General features: G+C 37.1%; 1 protein-coding gene and 1 long non-coding RNA gene across 2 annotated transcripts in view; one reads left to right on the forward strand and one right to left on the reverse strand.

Annotated features, from left to right (window-relative positions):
- Window positions 1-227: 227 nt before the first annotated feature.
- PITPNC1 (phosphatidylinositol transfer protein cytoplasmic 1) overlaps window positions 228-16102 on the reverse strand; it is a 169186-nt gene continuing 153311 nt past the window's right edge. The window contains exons 7-9 of the mRNA XM_034412637.3: window positions 13858-14013; window positions 9256-9319; window positions 228-1286 (exon numbers count right to left, since the gene is read on the reverse strand). Of these exons, the coding sequence (XP_034268528.1) occupies window positions 1027-1286; window positions 9256-9319; window positions 13858-14013 (480 nt within the window). The 3' untranslated portion in view covers window positions 228-1026. The remainder of the gene's footprint in view (window positions 1287-9255; window positions 9320-13857; window positions 14014-16102) is intronic.
- LOC117662914 (uncharacterized) lies at window positions 10222-13079 on the forward strand. Its single transcript, XR_004590548.3, has 2 exons — window positions 10222-12025; window positions 12420-13079. It is a non-coding gene; the product is annotated as an uncharacterized LOC117662914 (long non-coding RNA).

Consider the following 16102-nt stretch of genomic DNA (forward strand, 5'->3'; position numbering starts at 1 on the left):
TTTTATGCTACAATCTGTTGCTTTTGTTTTAACAGGCCAGCATAACACCCTCAGCAAAACTTCAAGTTGTTGAATAGATGAATGACTGCTCACAACGTTGCAAAAAATGGGCTGACTATTTAATGGGGTTTTCAATCTTGACTGTCATTAATTTTATAGGAACTCAGAAGATCTGAACTGAATTATGAATTAATAATAGCATTGTTTCTTGGGATATATTTGTCCCATTTCGACTTTGGAGCCTATTTTATTTGTTTGTGTTTCCATTTTTCTTCCTGCAATAGGTCCCAGTTCTCCAAAACCAACACAGAAAAGTTTCACAACAGCACAGAATAAAAAGGAGTTATAAATTTTTGTGCAAGATACAAATAGTTCCAGGGTCTCTCGAAATGATTATAATTTAAGACAAAGCTAGAGCACATTGGTTCTTTAATTTTTGAAGAGCTTAAAGTGTGCATTAGCTACACCCAAATCCTGAGTTGTAATCTGTAAAAAGGAATCTGAATCTATTAGTATTCAAGTGTTGATCAGTGAATCAGCAGTTCCAAGGTTTAAGGTGCATTCGGCCCGAGAGTAAAAAAGGATTTCAGAAATGGAGATATAATGGCTTGAAATGAGAAATGTAGCTAAGGAGAACCTTATTCTCTTGGGATGTCCTCGCCAGCTTCATGAAATCCCTGTAATCCCTCTCCAGTCATCAACACTGCAATTTTAGATCTTCTGTTTGCAGCCATTACTACAAGAGACTGCTTTTGCTTTTTTTTTTTTTTTACAAGCTACTTCATTCTGGGTTGATAGCAACATTTGTCATATGGCTTAGAGCTTTAGTTTGGGAATCAGAGCACATGAACTATGACCTTGCATGCATTTAGCTAACTAGTTTCAGGGGAAGCCTAAGGGAACAGGGGAATGGGAAATGCATGATTCCAGATCAATATTTGTTTAAATCAAAACAACTACCATGAACTTTGCAAATGATATTCTGTCAGTCATAGCTTGTCATAAGGAAAAAAAGCCATGCTGGGTTTAGAGAGCATTTTTATCTGGATCTGGCAGCGTGAGAGTTTCTGGGGCAGACTTTTTCCGCTGACGATCTTTGGGAACCGTTAGGAATTCCGGTGCATCTGTGGACAGAGGTGTAGACGGAGCACTAGAAGGAGCACTGCGGATCAGAGAGGGAAGGGAGATATTCGAGATGGATATCGCAGGAGGGAAGATTCCAATTTTCTTGTTGGTGGCTTCCTGAGTTGCTCGTTCAAATTCTCGGACTTCGTCCATAGTCATGTCTTCAAGGAGAAGGAAAAAAAGAATGGGTTAGGACAATTATGCAAGTTGGCATCAGCACAAAGCTTTCTTCGGGTGATGTGTCTTTAAGGAGTCATGCCCATCAGTGTGTATATTTACTTAAGAGGGGATAAGGCCACTAGTTCAGAAGTGATGCTGAAATCTCAGGAGCCACATCTGAACAGTATTCATCTCACTGTTAAGAGTTGCTGACCACTGAAAGAAGACTCTGGGACTGCAAAACAAAGCTATTTTTTTCACGATGAGCGAAGAACATAAGATAGCAACATTTGTTTATTTCCAGGATAACAGTAGTCCTCGACTTACGACCACAACTGAACCCCAAATTTTTGTTGCTAAGCAAGGCAGTTGTTAAGTGAATTGTGCCTCATTTTACAACCTTTTTTTGCCATAGTTAAGTGAATCACTGCACTTGAATTTTGTTCACGTTACCATGGGAATGCTGTAACAGTCATAAGTGTGATAAATGGTCATAAGTCACTTTTTTTCAGTGCTGTTGTAATTTCAAACGGTCATTAAATGAATGGTTGTAAATCGAGGATTACCAGTATATTTTAATCTGGTTTCATTCAAAACAAGGATGAAAGTCATAAAATGAAAGCTGAAAAAACTATCGGAGATAAGACAGATCATATTAAAGTTTAGATAAGGAGAATAATTTAATTCTGTCATCTTCCAGATACAGTGTGAAATTTTCTGGGCACACTTATGTATCATATGCCTATAGAAAAGCATATCAATGTTGTACTAAAAATAGTTGAAACCAGCCATGAATGGTGTGAATGAGTTTTAATGTTTTTAATGTTTTTAATTTTTAAATGTTTTTTATAATAATTTTAAATGCATTGTGAGCCGCCCTGAGTCTTCGGAGAGGGGCGGCATACAAATTGAATGAATGAATGAATGAATGAATGAATGAATGAATGAATGAATGAATGAATAAATAAATTATAAATGAAGCTCCAGTGTTTTAAAACTCAACAAAAGTATTATTAAAAAATTATATACAGTTGAAAAAAGCCAACACACATTTCATTCCTAACATGAGAAGGAACTCAAGTGAAGGCAACAAATGAACAGTGCCCCCTGCAAGTTAAAATTGATTGAAAAATATATAGTGGCTTTTTTTCTAACACCCATGAATTGTTAGAATTGTTATATGTAGTACACCTGAAATAACTGCATGCCTAATTATGGCTATAACAAAAGCTCAATGTAGCCAGATCAGATTCTTTACCTAACTGAAAGATCTTGGATTTTTATTCAGATACATAAAATATTACATCTTGAATAATTCCACCAGAGGGCAGAGTTACTTTATTGTAATGTGTGTTTCCTTCAAACATACATTACAAATTTCATAGAGTAAATATCTCCTTGGTTTTTTTTCCTTCTAACAGTTCAAAATTCAACATCGGTTCAGGAAAAAGTCATTTGAGGTTTCTGCACTTCAAGCCAGCCAGGTTCATGTTTTGAATATTGGGGAAGAGTTTCTTTAATCACAAGAAATTCCAGCTTCCTTTGAGTTTCAACTTTCCTGCAGTGAGCATGGATTCCTAAGGAAGGTAACTAAGAGAAGTTCAAACACAAATAACAAACATATGGTTGTTAGGAGCTGTTTGAAACCGTATACTCACGGAAAATCTAATTAGTAAAGTTTTAAATTACCACTCATCACTTCTGGGAGATGAATAGTGCGAAAGACTTAAAAAACAGCAGTTGGTACTGATATCAATATTATGTGGCTTCTCAATAACTTGGATTAATGGCTGAAGTCATGACAAAGGCAAGAGAGAAGCATGGAAATGGAAGCCTACCACAAGACTGGCTTTATTATTTCTTGATTTCTTGATATTTACAGGTATTCCTCGACTTGCGAACACAATTGAGCCCAAAATTTCTGTTGCTTAGGGAGACATTTGTTAAGTGAATGTAGCCCCATTTTCAGTGGTGGGATTCAGCCAGTTCGCACCACTTCAGGAGAACCGGTTGTTAACTTTCTGAGCAGTTTGGTGAACTGGTTGTTGGAAGAAATCATTAGGGCAGAGAACCAGTTGTTAAATTATTTGAATCCCACCACTGCCCATTTTACGACCTTTCTTGCCACAGTTATGTGAATCGCTACAGTTGTTAAGTTAATAACATGGTGGCTAAGTGAATTTGGTTTCCACATTGCTTGTCAGAAGGTCGCAAAAGGTGAACAATGCAACCAGCATAAATACGAGTCAGTTGCCAAGCATCTGAATTTTGATCACGTGATCCTAGAGATGCTGCAACGGTCATAAGTGTGAAAAAGGGTCATAAATCAGTTCACTAAATGAATTGTTGTAGGTTGAGGGCTACCTATATTTAATCTTCGCTGACAAGATAAAACTATCTCTCTCTATTTATTTATTCCAGGAAAACAAAGTTCAGACATATGGATCTATTGCATCAAAACTGTGGAGATAATTATGAAAGATTTTCAGTGCCTCCTGTTTATTGAACATTTATGCCAAAACAAACATAGAGATTTCTTGTCCCTGTTCCCCCCGCCCATTCTATGTCAAGGGCTAGCAGGGAAGGAGATACCCTTTCCATCTGTTTCTACTTTTGGTAACAGCCTAATTTAGGATTATTTACTTTTGACTGTGTGAGATCTTAATACAGGTAGTCCTCGAGTTACATTTCATTTAGTGACCATTCAAAGTTACAACGGCACTGAAAAAAGTGACTTATGACCGTTTTTTGCAGTTACAACCTTTGTAGCATCCCCATGATCATGTGATCAAAATTCAGATGCTTGGCAACTGGTTCATACTTATGACCATTGCTGTGTCCTAAGGTTTTGCAACCTTTTGACAAGTGAAGTCAATGGGGAAGCCCAATTCACTTAACAAACTGGTTTCTAATTTATCAACTGCAATGATTCATTTAACAACTGTGGCAAGGTAGGTTGTAAAATCGGGCAAAACTCACTTAACCAATGTCTCACTTAACAACAGAAATTTTGGGCTCAATTGTCATAAGTTGAGGACCATCTATATGAAAAAAGAGAGCATACAAGGTACATTCTTATGAAAAATTGTTTTTTTTTTTGCAAGAATTCCCATTGCCATTAAACAATTGTTCTTTGTCTATTCCAATATCCAGCTAGGTGGTACCATCTACCAGTAGTTAAACTTATTAGATTTCCAAAAACTAAACCTGGTTAGTCTTTGGATGGGGGAGTATAAGAAAAACCAGGAAAGTATAATGGATGGTTTAAAAATAATTGTGAAGAAGGCAATGGCAAAACGTTTCTGTACTGTTGCCAAGAATCTTATCTATGAAGTCATCCAGAGCTGAGCTTGACTGAAGGAGAGTTGACTTTTCCCAAATTAATGTTTTTTTCCTTGGAGATAAAAGTGCCACTTCCATTTCTTTTCCTTTTTGATTACTGGTCCTTGACTGAAATTTAGTAATTTTGATGGAATAAGAAAGTGATAATGCCCTCTTGCATAAAATACCAGCCTGATTTGTACATAACAAAACATTATGTATTATTACTAATTTTTTTTCCAGCATGGCATGAAGAATGAACCCATCCATTATGTCTGAGTATTACATGCCAACAAACTGGACCACTCTAGCTTGTTAAATAAACCAAAATTTAAACAAGTCCTAGCTCAGCCATCTGAACCAGGATATTATCTATTTCTGAAGAAAACAGTAGCATTGGGATATTAATTGCCTGAATCTGATCTAATAGATCACAGCCAGTGACAGAAAGGATTGTTCATCAATAGGCAGAGCGAACAGAGATAAAACTGCCACATGGTACATTCAGTTAAGCCTAACCTGACGATTTCATTTTCCTTGGAGATAACTCACTGTAGCTAAAGATGCGTACGGACATGCAGTGCATCATCCCTCGGGTTTATTTTTGATTCATAATTCAAGGATAGATGTAATCATCAAGTCAAATGCCATTCACTTTGCCATGTCTATTTTTTTTTTAAGCGTAGCAGAATGTTCTTTCAAAAATGAGCACTGGTTTCTTGCTTTATTTCAAACATACACCTTAAAGCCCCTTAATTTTTTAAAAAATCCCATTGTTAAAAAGACAACGAGAGATTCTTTTGACAAAAGAGAAAAGAAATGTTTTGAAGGCATCACAGGGAAATGAGACATCGGTGCCTCTGTTCAGCCGGCTGAGAAAATTCTGAGAATTCAATTTTTAAGCAGCAATTATACATGGAAACGTATGTGTGTGTGTGTGTGTGTGTGTATACATATACATATATACATACACACACACACACACACACACACACACACACACACACATAAGCTTCTACTCTCAGTCAACCCACCAAAATATATAAGCTTGCAAAACCCTTTTCAACCTTGTGTTGATCCTTCCAAAACTTGATGGGGAAAATGGCATACGAGAAGCAGACAGTGGCAGTGACCAGGCCTACTATTCCCATAGCAATCTCCTAAAGCTCAGCATGTTCTGTTCCTTGTTTGCATTAGGAGATGGTGGGCAATATTTTTAAAGGCACTACATACACTTCCTTTGGCATGGCTCTCTATTTCATCCACAGGAGATGAATGTTGATTGCACACTTTAATGTTCGTTTTTTCATGCATATTTTTCTCAAACTCTCGAACATCCCCGAAAGTCATATCTGAAAAAAGTTCAAGACGATGGGACCTTCCATTAATTTCAAGCTCAATTTTTAATCAAAGGAAGAATTCTAAGGGGGGGGGGGGAAATCCTTCCTAGCAAAAGCCACAAAGCAGGAAGCCAATTCGGGCATCAGTAGGCAAACAGCTAGATAAACCAGCCAAGGAAGGTGTTATAAGAAGGATCAGTTAAAAGGAATCACACAGTATAGGGATTTGGAAAGTGGTTATTTCTGTGAAATGAGCTAGGCAAGAAAAGTGCAGGGTGCAGGCTTTGCCAAAGGCAGACATCTTCTAAAATAAATTTAGAAGATTTCCTGGTGGAAAAAAGAGGAAGGGTTAAAGAACAGCTGAAAAATCTACTTACCTTGTCAGGAACTTTGCAACACAATTATAGAGTACTACTTTAATAACATTATGCTCCCTATCAATATATGAAATTGTTTTCACACTATCTGACTCTAAGGGATATGGAACCATGTAGATCAGGGCTGTCAAACTCCTGGGCCATGGGCCAGATGCGTCACATGCTGGCCCCGCCCGGTTTAGTGAAGGGGAACAAAGTCCCAATACGTCATGTGACGACACCGTGACGATGTGACTTTGACACCCCTGATGTAGATTAATAGCAGAGTACTGGCGAGTAATAGATTAACTGAACATTTTAAATGGTTTGATAGTCAAGCTACCGTCAGTATCTCTTCATTTTTTTATTGTAAGGCTGTCCAGTAGAATTATATACAGTCCAGTTCTCCCACAATAGTGATAACATGAATATGTGGGCAATATTAAAAATATCTACAGGAGCATATTGAATTTTGTTTTCTCCTCTGGAGGAAAGAGTGTTCTTATATTGCAGTAGATGCCATTGAATTATATTCTTTTAGCACTTTCCTGTTTTAGCACATTCTAGTAATTCAACTCTCATAATACGTTCCATTAGTATTTATATGATTCACATATCACGTTTTCCTTTTTTCCCTCACTTAAAATTAAGGAGCATTAAAAGGCACTGATCAAAGAAGCTTATAAGCAATGGGACCGGCATGATCAGAAGCATTTCTGCCAAGCAGTATTCATGCTCTTCATTAGCAACTTTGAAGTTAATGCAAGAAGGCTGTCTTATGGCAAAGCTAACGGTGTATTAGTCAACAATCTTACACATGTCTACAGGATAGTAAGTCACACTAAAATCATGGCAACAGGTCTTTGTAAACAAGTTTAGGATTGAGGATTAGTCTGCAATTAGAAGATAAAGCCCTTGCGTCAACAAAATATGCATTTCAAAATAATTTAGATCCTGAGCAGTTCTATATTAGTCCAGGGAATTCATTTGATACCTCTAAGAAATTCTAATTCTATACATTCATCTACTGTTATTCAACAATAATAATCCAAATACAGTTGGCAGGAAAATGTAAGTGCTCATGATTCTCATGTATTTACAGTAATTATTTGGGGCCTGCCAAAAAGTTATTAGCACAATCATCACAGGGAACTCAGTTATAAGAAATGGGGAGCCTGCTATTTTTCTTAAAAGCTAAAAAAAAGGACTTTTGCAACAAGACATTTATGTCAAATGATAAAACAGTGGAAAGCTATTCTCATGAGAGAAACAAATTCCAGTGATATTTCCTTTTAAAGATTTATGCTTTTATACCTAAATGAAATTTTAATCTTTGAAAAGTGGTTCAGGCCTGGATAATAAAGGCTGGCTGGGAGGTTCAGTTATAAATCTGAATAAGTATTGATTACAGTGCATTTAATGGAATAAAATGTCAACTTTCCTTATGACCAGATTCATTTCACTATCCTTTCCCTATTCCATGTTTTCTAACTTAGACAAAAAGGGACTTGATTGATTTCAAATATTTATTACAGTGAATAACATTTTTATTTTATTAAAGAAAAAATAAACTTATCTAATATAAAATAATATTAATTATACTGAAGTTTACAATTTATTCATTATGCTAATTTTTATAGTTGATATTTCTTTACAATATACATTTAAAAGCTTAGTTATTTAATTGGTTTATTGCATTTATACCAATGTATATTTATATTTTGAAGGGACGTGGTGTCTCAGTGGCTAAGATGCTGAGCTTGTCGATCAAAAGGTTGGCAGTTCAGCGGTTGGAATACCTAGTGCCATGTAATGGGGTGAGCTCCCGTTACTTGTCCCAGCTTCTGCCAACCTAGCAGTTCGAAATGCAAGTAAAAAATGAAAGTAGAAAAATAGGGACCACCTTTGGTGGGAAGGCAACACCGTTTCGTGCGCCTTTGGCGTTTAGTCATGCCGGCCACATGACCACGGAGAAGTCTTCGGACAGCGCTGGCTGTTTGGCTTTGAAACGGAGATGAGCACTGCCCCCTAGCGTCAGGAACGACTAGCACATATGTGTGAGGGGAACCTTTACCTTTTATATTTATATTTATCATTCACTGCAACAAATCAGTAGATTTAAATTGGATCAGTTGAATGAGGTCTTTCAACCCATTTCATAATCTTCAATTTTTCTGATCCATGAATGCCCTTATTCAGCATAGAAGTGAACATTATGAACCAGGACAGAAACAATACAGAATTATGGTTCGGAGCTTGGAAGAAAGCCATAAACTTGAATGTTTGTCTGTCTCAAGTTTGGAGAAGTGGAAACTTCTGCAGAATTGTTGCTTGGCAAGGATATCCCTAACACAATTAATGATTTCTATTTCTCCTTTACTCTACGCGCTCAAGGCCACCCATATTACTGTCTCCCTTCATTTTATCCCCACAAAAATTCCCTAGCCTTATATAGATTAGTTTTGAGAGACTGATTGGCTGAAACTCATCCATGTGTTGAATTTCCATGATTGGGGATAGACTGGAAACTATTCCTAGGACATCTTAGCCATTACATCATGGTGCTGGTGTTAATATTCAAACTATATTTTTAATATCACAATTTGGGTTTTAGTACTGGTCTTTAAAACAGGTATGTTAGATTTGAACCAGATAGATTTAGAATTTACCGGTAATTCAAATTAAAGTTGCTACTTAGAGTTACAGATACTAAAGTACACATTTGATAAAATTACGAAGCCAGCATTGCAGCAGGGTTCTACCCAGAGCTGCAAGCAAGTATAATCATTCTAAAATTCTTAGCATTTTGTCTGAAGGCTAAAACACCCTCTCCTCCATGTTAACTATTCTAATAAAAACAACTTGAATAAAAATAAGCAGGTCACTCAGTACATGTCTGAAATAGTTCTTGTGCTTCTAAATAGTTCTCTTAAAAAAAAAAAAAAAAGACTTACCATACCACTCATCCACCCACGCAAATGCTTGTCGGTGACCAATTAGCAATATGTCTTTGACCACCTAGGAGAATTAAGAAAGATTTAAAGACTGAGAGGACAAAGAGCCACAAACAATAGTTTGTGGTAGAGGTAAAAAACATGGAGTATCAGGATCACTTAAAGGTCTGTGAAAGCCTTAGGGATGGTCTTCGGAGACCTTCAGGAACTGTTAATTTGGTTTTCTAATCAGAGAAAACCATGAAATCCAGGGCTAGAGAGTAGAGTACAGGTAGTCCTCGACTTACAACAGTTTGTTTAGTGACCGTTCAATGTTACAACGGCACTGAAAAAAGCGACTGATGACCGTTTTTCACATTTATGACCATTGCAGCATCCTTGCACGTAGTCATGTGATTTACACTCGGCCGCTTAACAACTGGTTCACATTTATAATGGTTGCAGTGTCCTGGGGTCATGTGATCCCCTTTTGTGACCAGCAAAATCAATGGGGAAGCCGGATTCACTTAACAAAGGTATTACTGATTTAACAATTGCAGTGATTCACTTAACAAAAAAGTGGCAAAAAAAAGGAGTGATAAAATGGAGCAAAACTCAAATTTCTCACTTAGTAACATACATTTTGGGCTCAACTGTGGTTGCAAGTCGAGGGCTCACTGTAATGTTATTTCAATATACTTAAGTTGGAGCAGAGGGCTCCTTTTGAGTATACAGTGTCTTCCCCGTCTGTCCCAATGTAGTTTTACCCCAGAGTTTGTTCATTGCACAATTCTATCTCTGCTTCTGGGAATCCCATTTTCAATTTCTCCTTTGCGGCCAAGTGACTTTGACTTCCCAGCAATTTCCCACATTGTTTACACTATAGTGAGCAAGTCAGGTGGAGAAGGTTGGTCTTTGTGCTTGCCTTTGATGTGTCCCCCCCAAAAACTCTCAAATCTTCTGACAAATATTTTATCCTTTCTGTAGGGTACCATCCTGGGAAGGAACAATAGCAGCAACAGCAGCTCTGCTTGAATAAGGCCAACAACATGAAAACATTCCTCTCCCAGGTTCCTGAAGATTGTAGGCAGCCTAAGAGAATTCTCACAAGTAGAACCAAAGTGACAAGCTGTTTGAAGCCTAGATCACACTTTTTCAATTGTTTTTTTTTTCACCTTCAAGAGCCACAGAAGACAAGGTGGTAACAAGCTGAAGCCATTAGAGGGCAGCACCCAATTTTAGCATTATTTAGGTTTTGAGAAGTTCTATAAAACTGGCACTTTCAAACTGTCAGAGGCTTAAGAGCTCTACTCTATTGGTTTTTTGGGGGTGGGGTGGGGAGTGACAATTATGTCTCTGCTATTCAACTGTTTGCCCTCATGAGAAATTAGGAAGGTATCAAAAAGATACGGGAATTCATAGGGACTGAAAACTGATTTCCTCTTATGGTGAAGTTGGTGAGTGACTTTGTGGCTAGAACTAAACACCCCTTAACAGACTTACTATTAGCTTACTTTCCCGACTATCACATAGGGTGAATGATAATTTTTTTGGCTTAACATTTTTATTGAGTTATAAGATAAAATAAGATACAAAATATAAAAGAAAATAGGAGAACAGTGGGGAGGAAGAGAGGGAAGAGAAGTGAGGAAGAGAAGTAGGGAAAAAAATAGCAAGTAATAGTAAGGTGAGCAAGGTTTGTGCAGTAAGAAGTGCACATTATTTTTGAGTAGCTAGTTGGAAAAACATGTTCCTGCTTTGTACAATTGAGTAGAAGAGAACTAGAGTCATGGCAGCAGGCAACTTTTGAGGGATGGCTCATAAAATAACAGCATGCATTGCATTTTCTACTGAATCCCAAGACATAAAACAGTATATACAAGTAGTCCTCGATTTACAACCATTTGCTTACTGACAGTTTGACGTTACAATGGCACTGAAAAAAGTAACTTATGACTGTCACAGCTTCTCCATGGTCACGTGATCAAAATTCAGATGCTTGGCAACTGGCATGTATTGACGATGGCTGTCCTGTCCTGAGGTCATGTAATCATTTTTTGTGATCTTCTGACAATCAAAAGTCAATGGGGAAGCCAGATGCATTTAACTGACTTAAAAGCTCAATTATTAATTTAACAACAGTGGCAAGAAAGGTTGCAAAATGAGACTAAATTCACTTAAGAAATGCCTTGCTTAGCAGTGGAAATTTTGTGCTCAATTGTCGTTGTAAGTCGAGGACTACTTGTACCTATATACTAAGATACAATCTTTTAGTAGCTGGGGTACTATGTTTGACTTAGTGTTAAATATTTCTGTTTAAAACAAAGCAACATGACCCCTGATATACGGTATTTAGTTTTGCTTCTAAATCCTGGGGGAGGGTATTAAAATGGGGTATTTCGACTCCAGGCAACCTCCTCTCCAAAAAGCAAGCCAAGAATTTAGACATAATTCATAGAAAGTGAATTTCACTATCTTTGAAACATAGAACAGCTGTTTATCATCAGGGTAGATTTATCTGGACTCCATGTATAATCAGTTAGATGCAAATAATCATCAGAAATAGTCCTGCATTCCTTGAAAATAACATCCATATCCTCTTATATTCTTCAGAAATTCCTTTTCCATTTTGTTCTTCTTTGTCTCTTTCAGACCTTCAATCTAAGATAAGCCAAAAATGTGCAGAATTTGAGGACATAAATTACAAGCAGATTACATTAGCAAGTATTAGCTAAGGATTTAGCTCTTTCTTTCATGCACATCAAAGGCATCAAAGGGAAGAGAAATGTTGGTTAGTTTCATTTTCATGTGTTCATTTAAACCTTCATGCAGGTTTCTGTCAAAACAGAGTAAAAAACAGTGCTGCAGTGGGTCAGCAGCCATGGTGCTTGTCAGCAGAAACTACCTGAGAAAGTGTTAATCATTCAATTTTGGAAGAAAATTAGGGTTGGTAAATTGAAATAATGACAGGGCCTCTAAGAAAGCTTTGTATTCTGTCAATAGGATAAAGCTAATCTGATGGGATTAGAGCCAAGGAACTGGCACAACTTCCTTGAACATAAATACTTCAATTGTACAACTTACTCGTTTTTAAGAAATACATAAAAGGAAATAATATTCAATGAAAATGTGTGTTGTATAGAGAAAGTGGACAGAAATAATTTATTATTTTTTTCTAATTACAGGGAGATGGACTCAAATGTGGCCAGCTTAACTTGGCAATTCTCTATTCGCTGGGTTGGTGGTGCCCACAAACTTGGCAGTTTTAAAAATGGATTAGGTAAATTCATGGAGAAGACAAAGGCTGTAGGTGATCTCCAGGACAGGAGTCATGATTTGCCTTGACATTTGAGAAGACATCTTTCTTCTTTTCTTCTTAAAAGAAATCTTAATTATTTTGATTCTGTATCTTCAGATGACATACAATTTTGAATTCTGGAAAACCAAGTCTACCAGATACCGCTAATTGCTTCTCTTGTTATGAGCTTTCAGAAGGACATAATTCATCTCAGTTTTAACTTTTCCCTTTCAGCTCCTGCCCTAACTTCTTTTTGTTGGCACTGTTTCATAGTTCCATTGTTTCTTTTTCTGAGTCACTCATTCCTTGCCCTCTGGTTGCTTTTAATTCTGCCATCCTTAATTCTTCTTTCTCTTTTTCTTTCCCTTATACACCACTTAGTGAAAGCTCAATGGATTTATAAATGGATTTTCATATATAAATTATCATGGTGGATCTCAACCAGGCCGAAATTTGCAACATCATGGTAAAACATGTAGATTTTCATGGAAATCATTCTCATTATGGTTAAAGAATGTTATATTTTGGAATAAATGTACACACTATTTCCTGGTTTGTTTTTTGCATTGTTTAGTAGATATCCTTTGTGGTTGTGTTTAATCCTTGAATCAATTTATTGCGAACCTAATGTCATGCAAATTCTGTTTCAGTTTCGGTGGTGTTTTATACATTAGGACCCTGAGAAAACATATAATCAGAGAGACTTTCCTTCCCAGGAAACCTCAATCCTTTCTGTAGTTTTATAATATCTTGGCAAGATAGCAATATGTACTCTGCGTCTTTCTGTTTCCTAGCTGGCTAACAAACTGTATTCTCCTTATTGTGTTAGAGCAACTATTTTGAGGATGATTGGCATGAATTTCCTGTCTCTCTCTCTCCTCAAATCCTGATACTTCCCTTAGGAATTAATCAATGACTGAGCAAAACTAGTCACTATTAGTTCACTTCCCTTGAAGCTATGAAAAATCAGGACGAAGTGTATATGCCATAGCTCTGTAGTGGATTAAACAGGAAAAACTATTTGCTTTATTTGTGATGCACAAAAGACCAACAGGATTGTTTAAATCATGAGCTGATATGAGGCCCACATCACAGGATCACAAGGGAACATTAGAGTTGGCAAGGTAGTCTGATGCCAAAGTAAGTGGAAAGTGACTAAAAGCCAGAGTAAGTAATTGTAAACATTTGTAAATATAATCACATCAACTTTTTGAATAATGCTCATTGCTGATTGTTCAACTTGCCAATTTTTTCTGCACATAAAAGCTGTACAGGATAGGCAGGGGTGGGTGGGGGGAGGGATGCGGACACTGCCCTTTACTCACCTTATGAACAAACTGCTCAACTCGAGTCTGAAGTCCCCATACTTCAAATTTCACAGATACAAGTTTGTAGGAGCACATAATAGGGTCTTGTGTTTCTCTCCAACCTTCTTTTAATAGACCTCTCCCAGTCTTCTCTGATTTGAAGCATTTAGGATCCTATTGAGAACAAGAAGACTGAGTGAGCAACCTAGTTAAGAAATCTACCTTTGAAAAAAATAGAACCATTTCTTGTTACAGGTAGTCCTCGACTTATGACCACAATTCAGCCCAATTTTTTTATTGTTAAGTGAGACATTTGTTAAGTGAGAATTTTACCTCATTTTACAATCTCTTTTGCCACATTTGTTAAGTGAATCACTGCAGTTTAGTTAGTAACATGGTTGTTAAGTGAATCTGGTTTCCTCATTGACTTTGCTTGTCAGGTCACAGAAAGTGATCACGTGACCCCAGGACACTGCAACTGTCATAAATATGAGTCAAATGCCAAGTGTCTGAATTTTAATCACATGACCATGGGATAACGCAATGGTCATAAATGAAAAACGGTCATACGTCACTTTTTTCAGTGCCGTTGTAACTTTGAATGGTCACTGAATGAACTGTTGTAAGCCAAGGACTACTTGTACTAGTAAGACTGGAACTTCACAACCTTATTTCTACTTATATCAGGAACAATGTTCACCTTGTGTTTCTTTTCTATATTTATTAATATTAGGGCTGGAAACTGGTTGCTTGGAAAAGCAGACTGGAGATTTTAGCAAAACAACCATATTAATCCCAATCCTTATTTTTAAATCATACTTAAAGCATTTTTCTTAGCCCCATTTAACATTCTCTCTAAATTACATTTGTGAGTTTGGCAGCCACATAGATGAAATGAAATGAAATAAAATAAAGGAGGTATAAGCAAATAAAGAACTGAACTGTGGGAGAAGGTGTTGATTGTCAGGTGAGAAGATTCTTGCAGCACAGGCTACAGTAATAAATCAATAAATCATCACGAGTGGATGTGTGTTGACATGATGTAAGAGATGACCAGGCTGAGCCTGAGAGCAGGAGTCAAGTACATGAATCAGTTTGGAGCTGGAGTGAAATTCAGCAGGTTCTGACAGGTTCTGGAGAACCGGTAGCGGAAATTTTGAGTATTTTGGAGAACCAGCAAATACCACCTCTGGCTGGTCCCAGAGTGGGGTGGGAATGGAGATTTTGTAGTATCCTTCCCCTGCCACGCCCACGAAGCCATATCACTCCAGGCCCACCAAGCCACACCCACAGAACCAGCAGTAAAAAAATGTGAATTCCACCACTGGTTTGGAGACAAACCAATGTAAGAGACCTATTTCTAGCCTTGAAGTCTATTGACTCATATCTCGCACCAATTTGCCTTGACCATTACTAGTTCAGGTTCTTGTTTATAGGTAGCATGGAATAAACGTGTATTTCTTTTGATTCTGTCCTAGTTCCTAACTTCTTGTACCTGAAGCATGAATCCAACTGGAGCTCCCTATGTCTTGGGATAGAGCCTGACATTTGCTTAACAACCACGTGATTTGCTTAATGACTTTCTGTAAAAATGGTTGTAAAATCAAGTCCGGTCAAATGATACCTTGTCTTACGATCACAATGTTTTACAATCAAAATTCCAGGTTCCACTGTGGTCATACGTCAAGGACTACTACCTGTATCTTCTTGGGTATAAAATAAAAATAGCTTTGCAATGTTTAGTATACATAGTATAGTTACGTTAAGCTGTACAAGGATCAGGGCAGAGGTAGGATGCTGATTGGGTGTTGACATTCCAGTTCAAAATTATAAATGAACACATTCTAATAAACTTCCAGCAAATATTATTTCTGTTGTAAATGTATTTGTTTGTTTGGGGCAGAGTAAGATTTACTAATAGGTGAGATCTTTTTGAAACGTTTAACCTGCTTGAATACCCTTTGGGTTAATGGATAATGTATTGCACATTTTAATTTTGATCTTTCAGGTAGATTTGCAACTAGTTTAGGTAGTTTTGATACCAGATAATTCTCTGCTTTCCATTCTCCAAGTGCTCATCTCATTCATAATCCTGACAATCTAAAACAGCTTCTTCAATGTATTTGGAAATACATTTTCCAAAATATATTTGGCACACTCCTTTCCTCCACTCCCACACCAATAATAATTACATTTGGCAGCTTCTTTTTTTCCCCTCCCTTTGATTCCAAAGCAAATAAAGCGCAGATAAAGCAGTGCATCT

The sequence above is a fragment of the Pantherophis guttatus genome, chromosome 2, assembly GCF_059756535.1.
Source record: "Pantherophis guttatus breed Tessera chromosome 2, ASM5975653v1, whole genome shotgun sequence".
NCBI lineage: Eukaryota > Metazoa > Chordata > Lepidosauria > Squamata > Colubridae > Pantherophis > Pantherophis guttatus.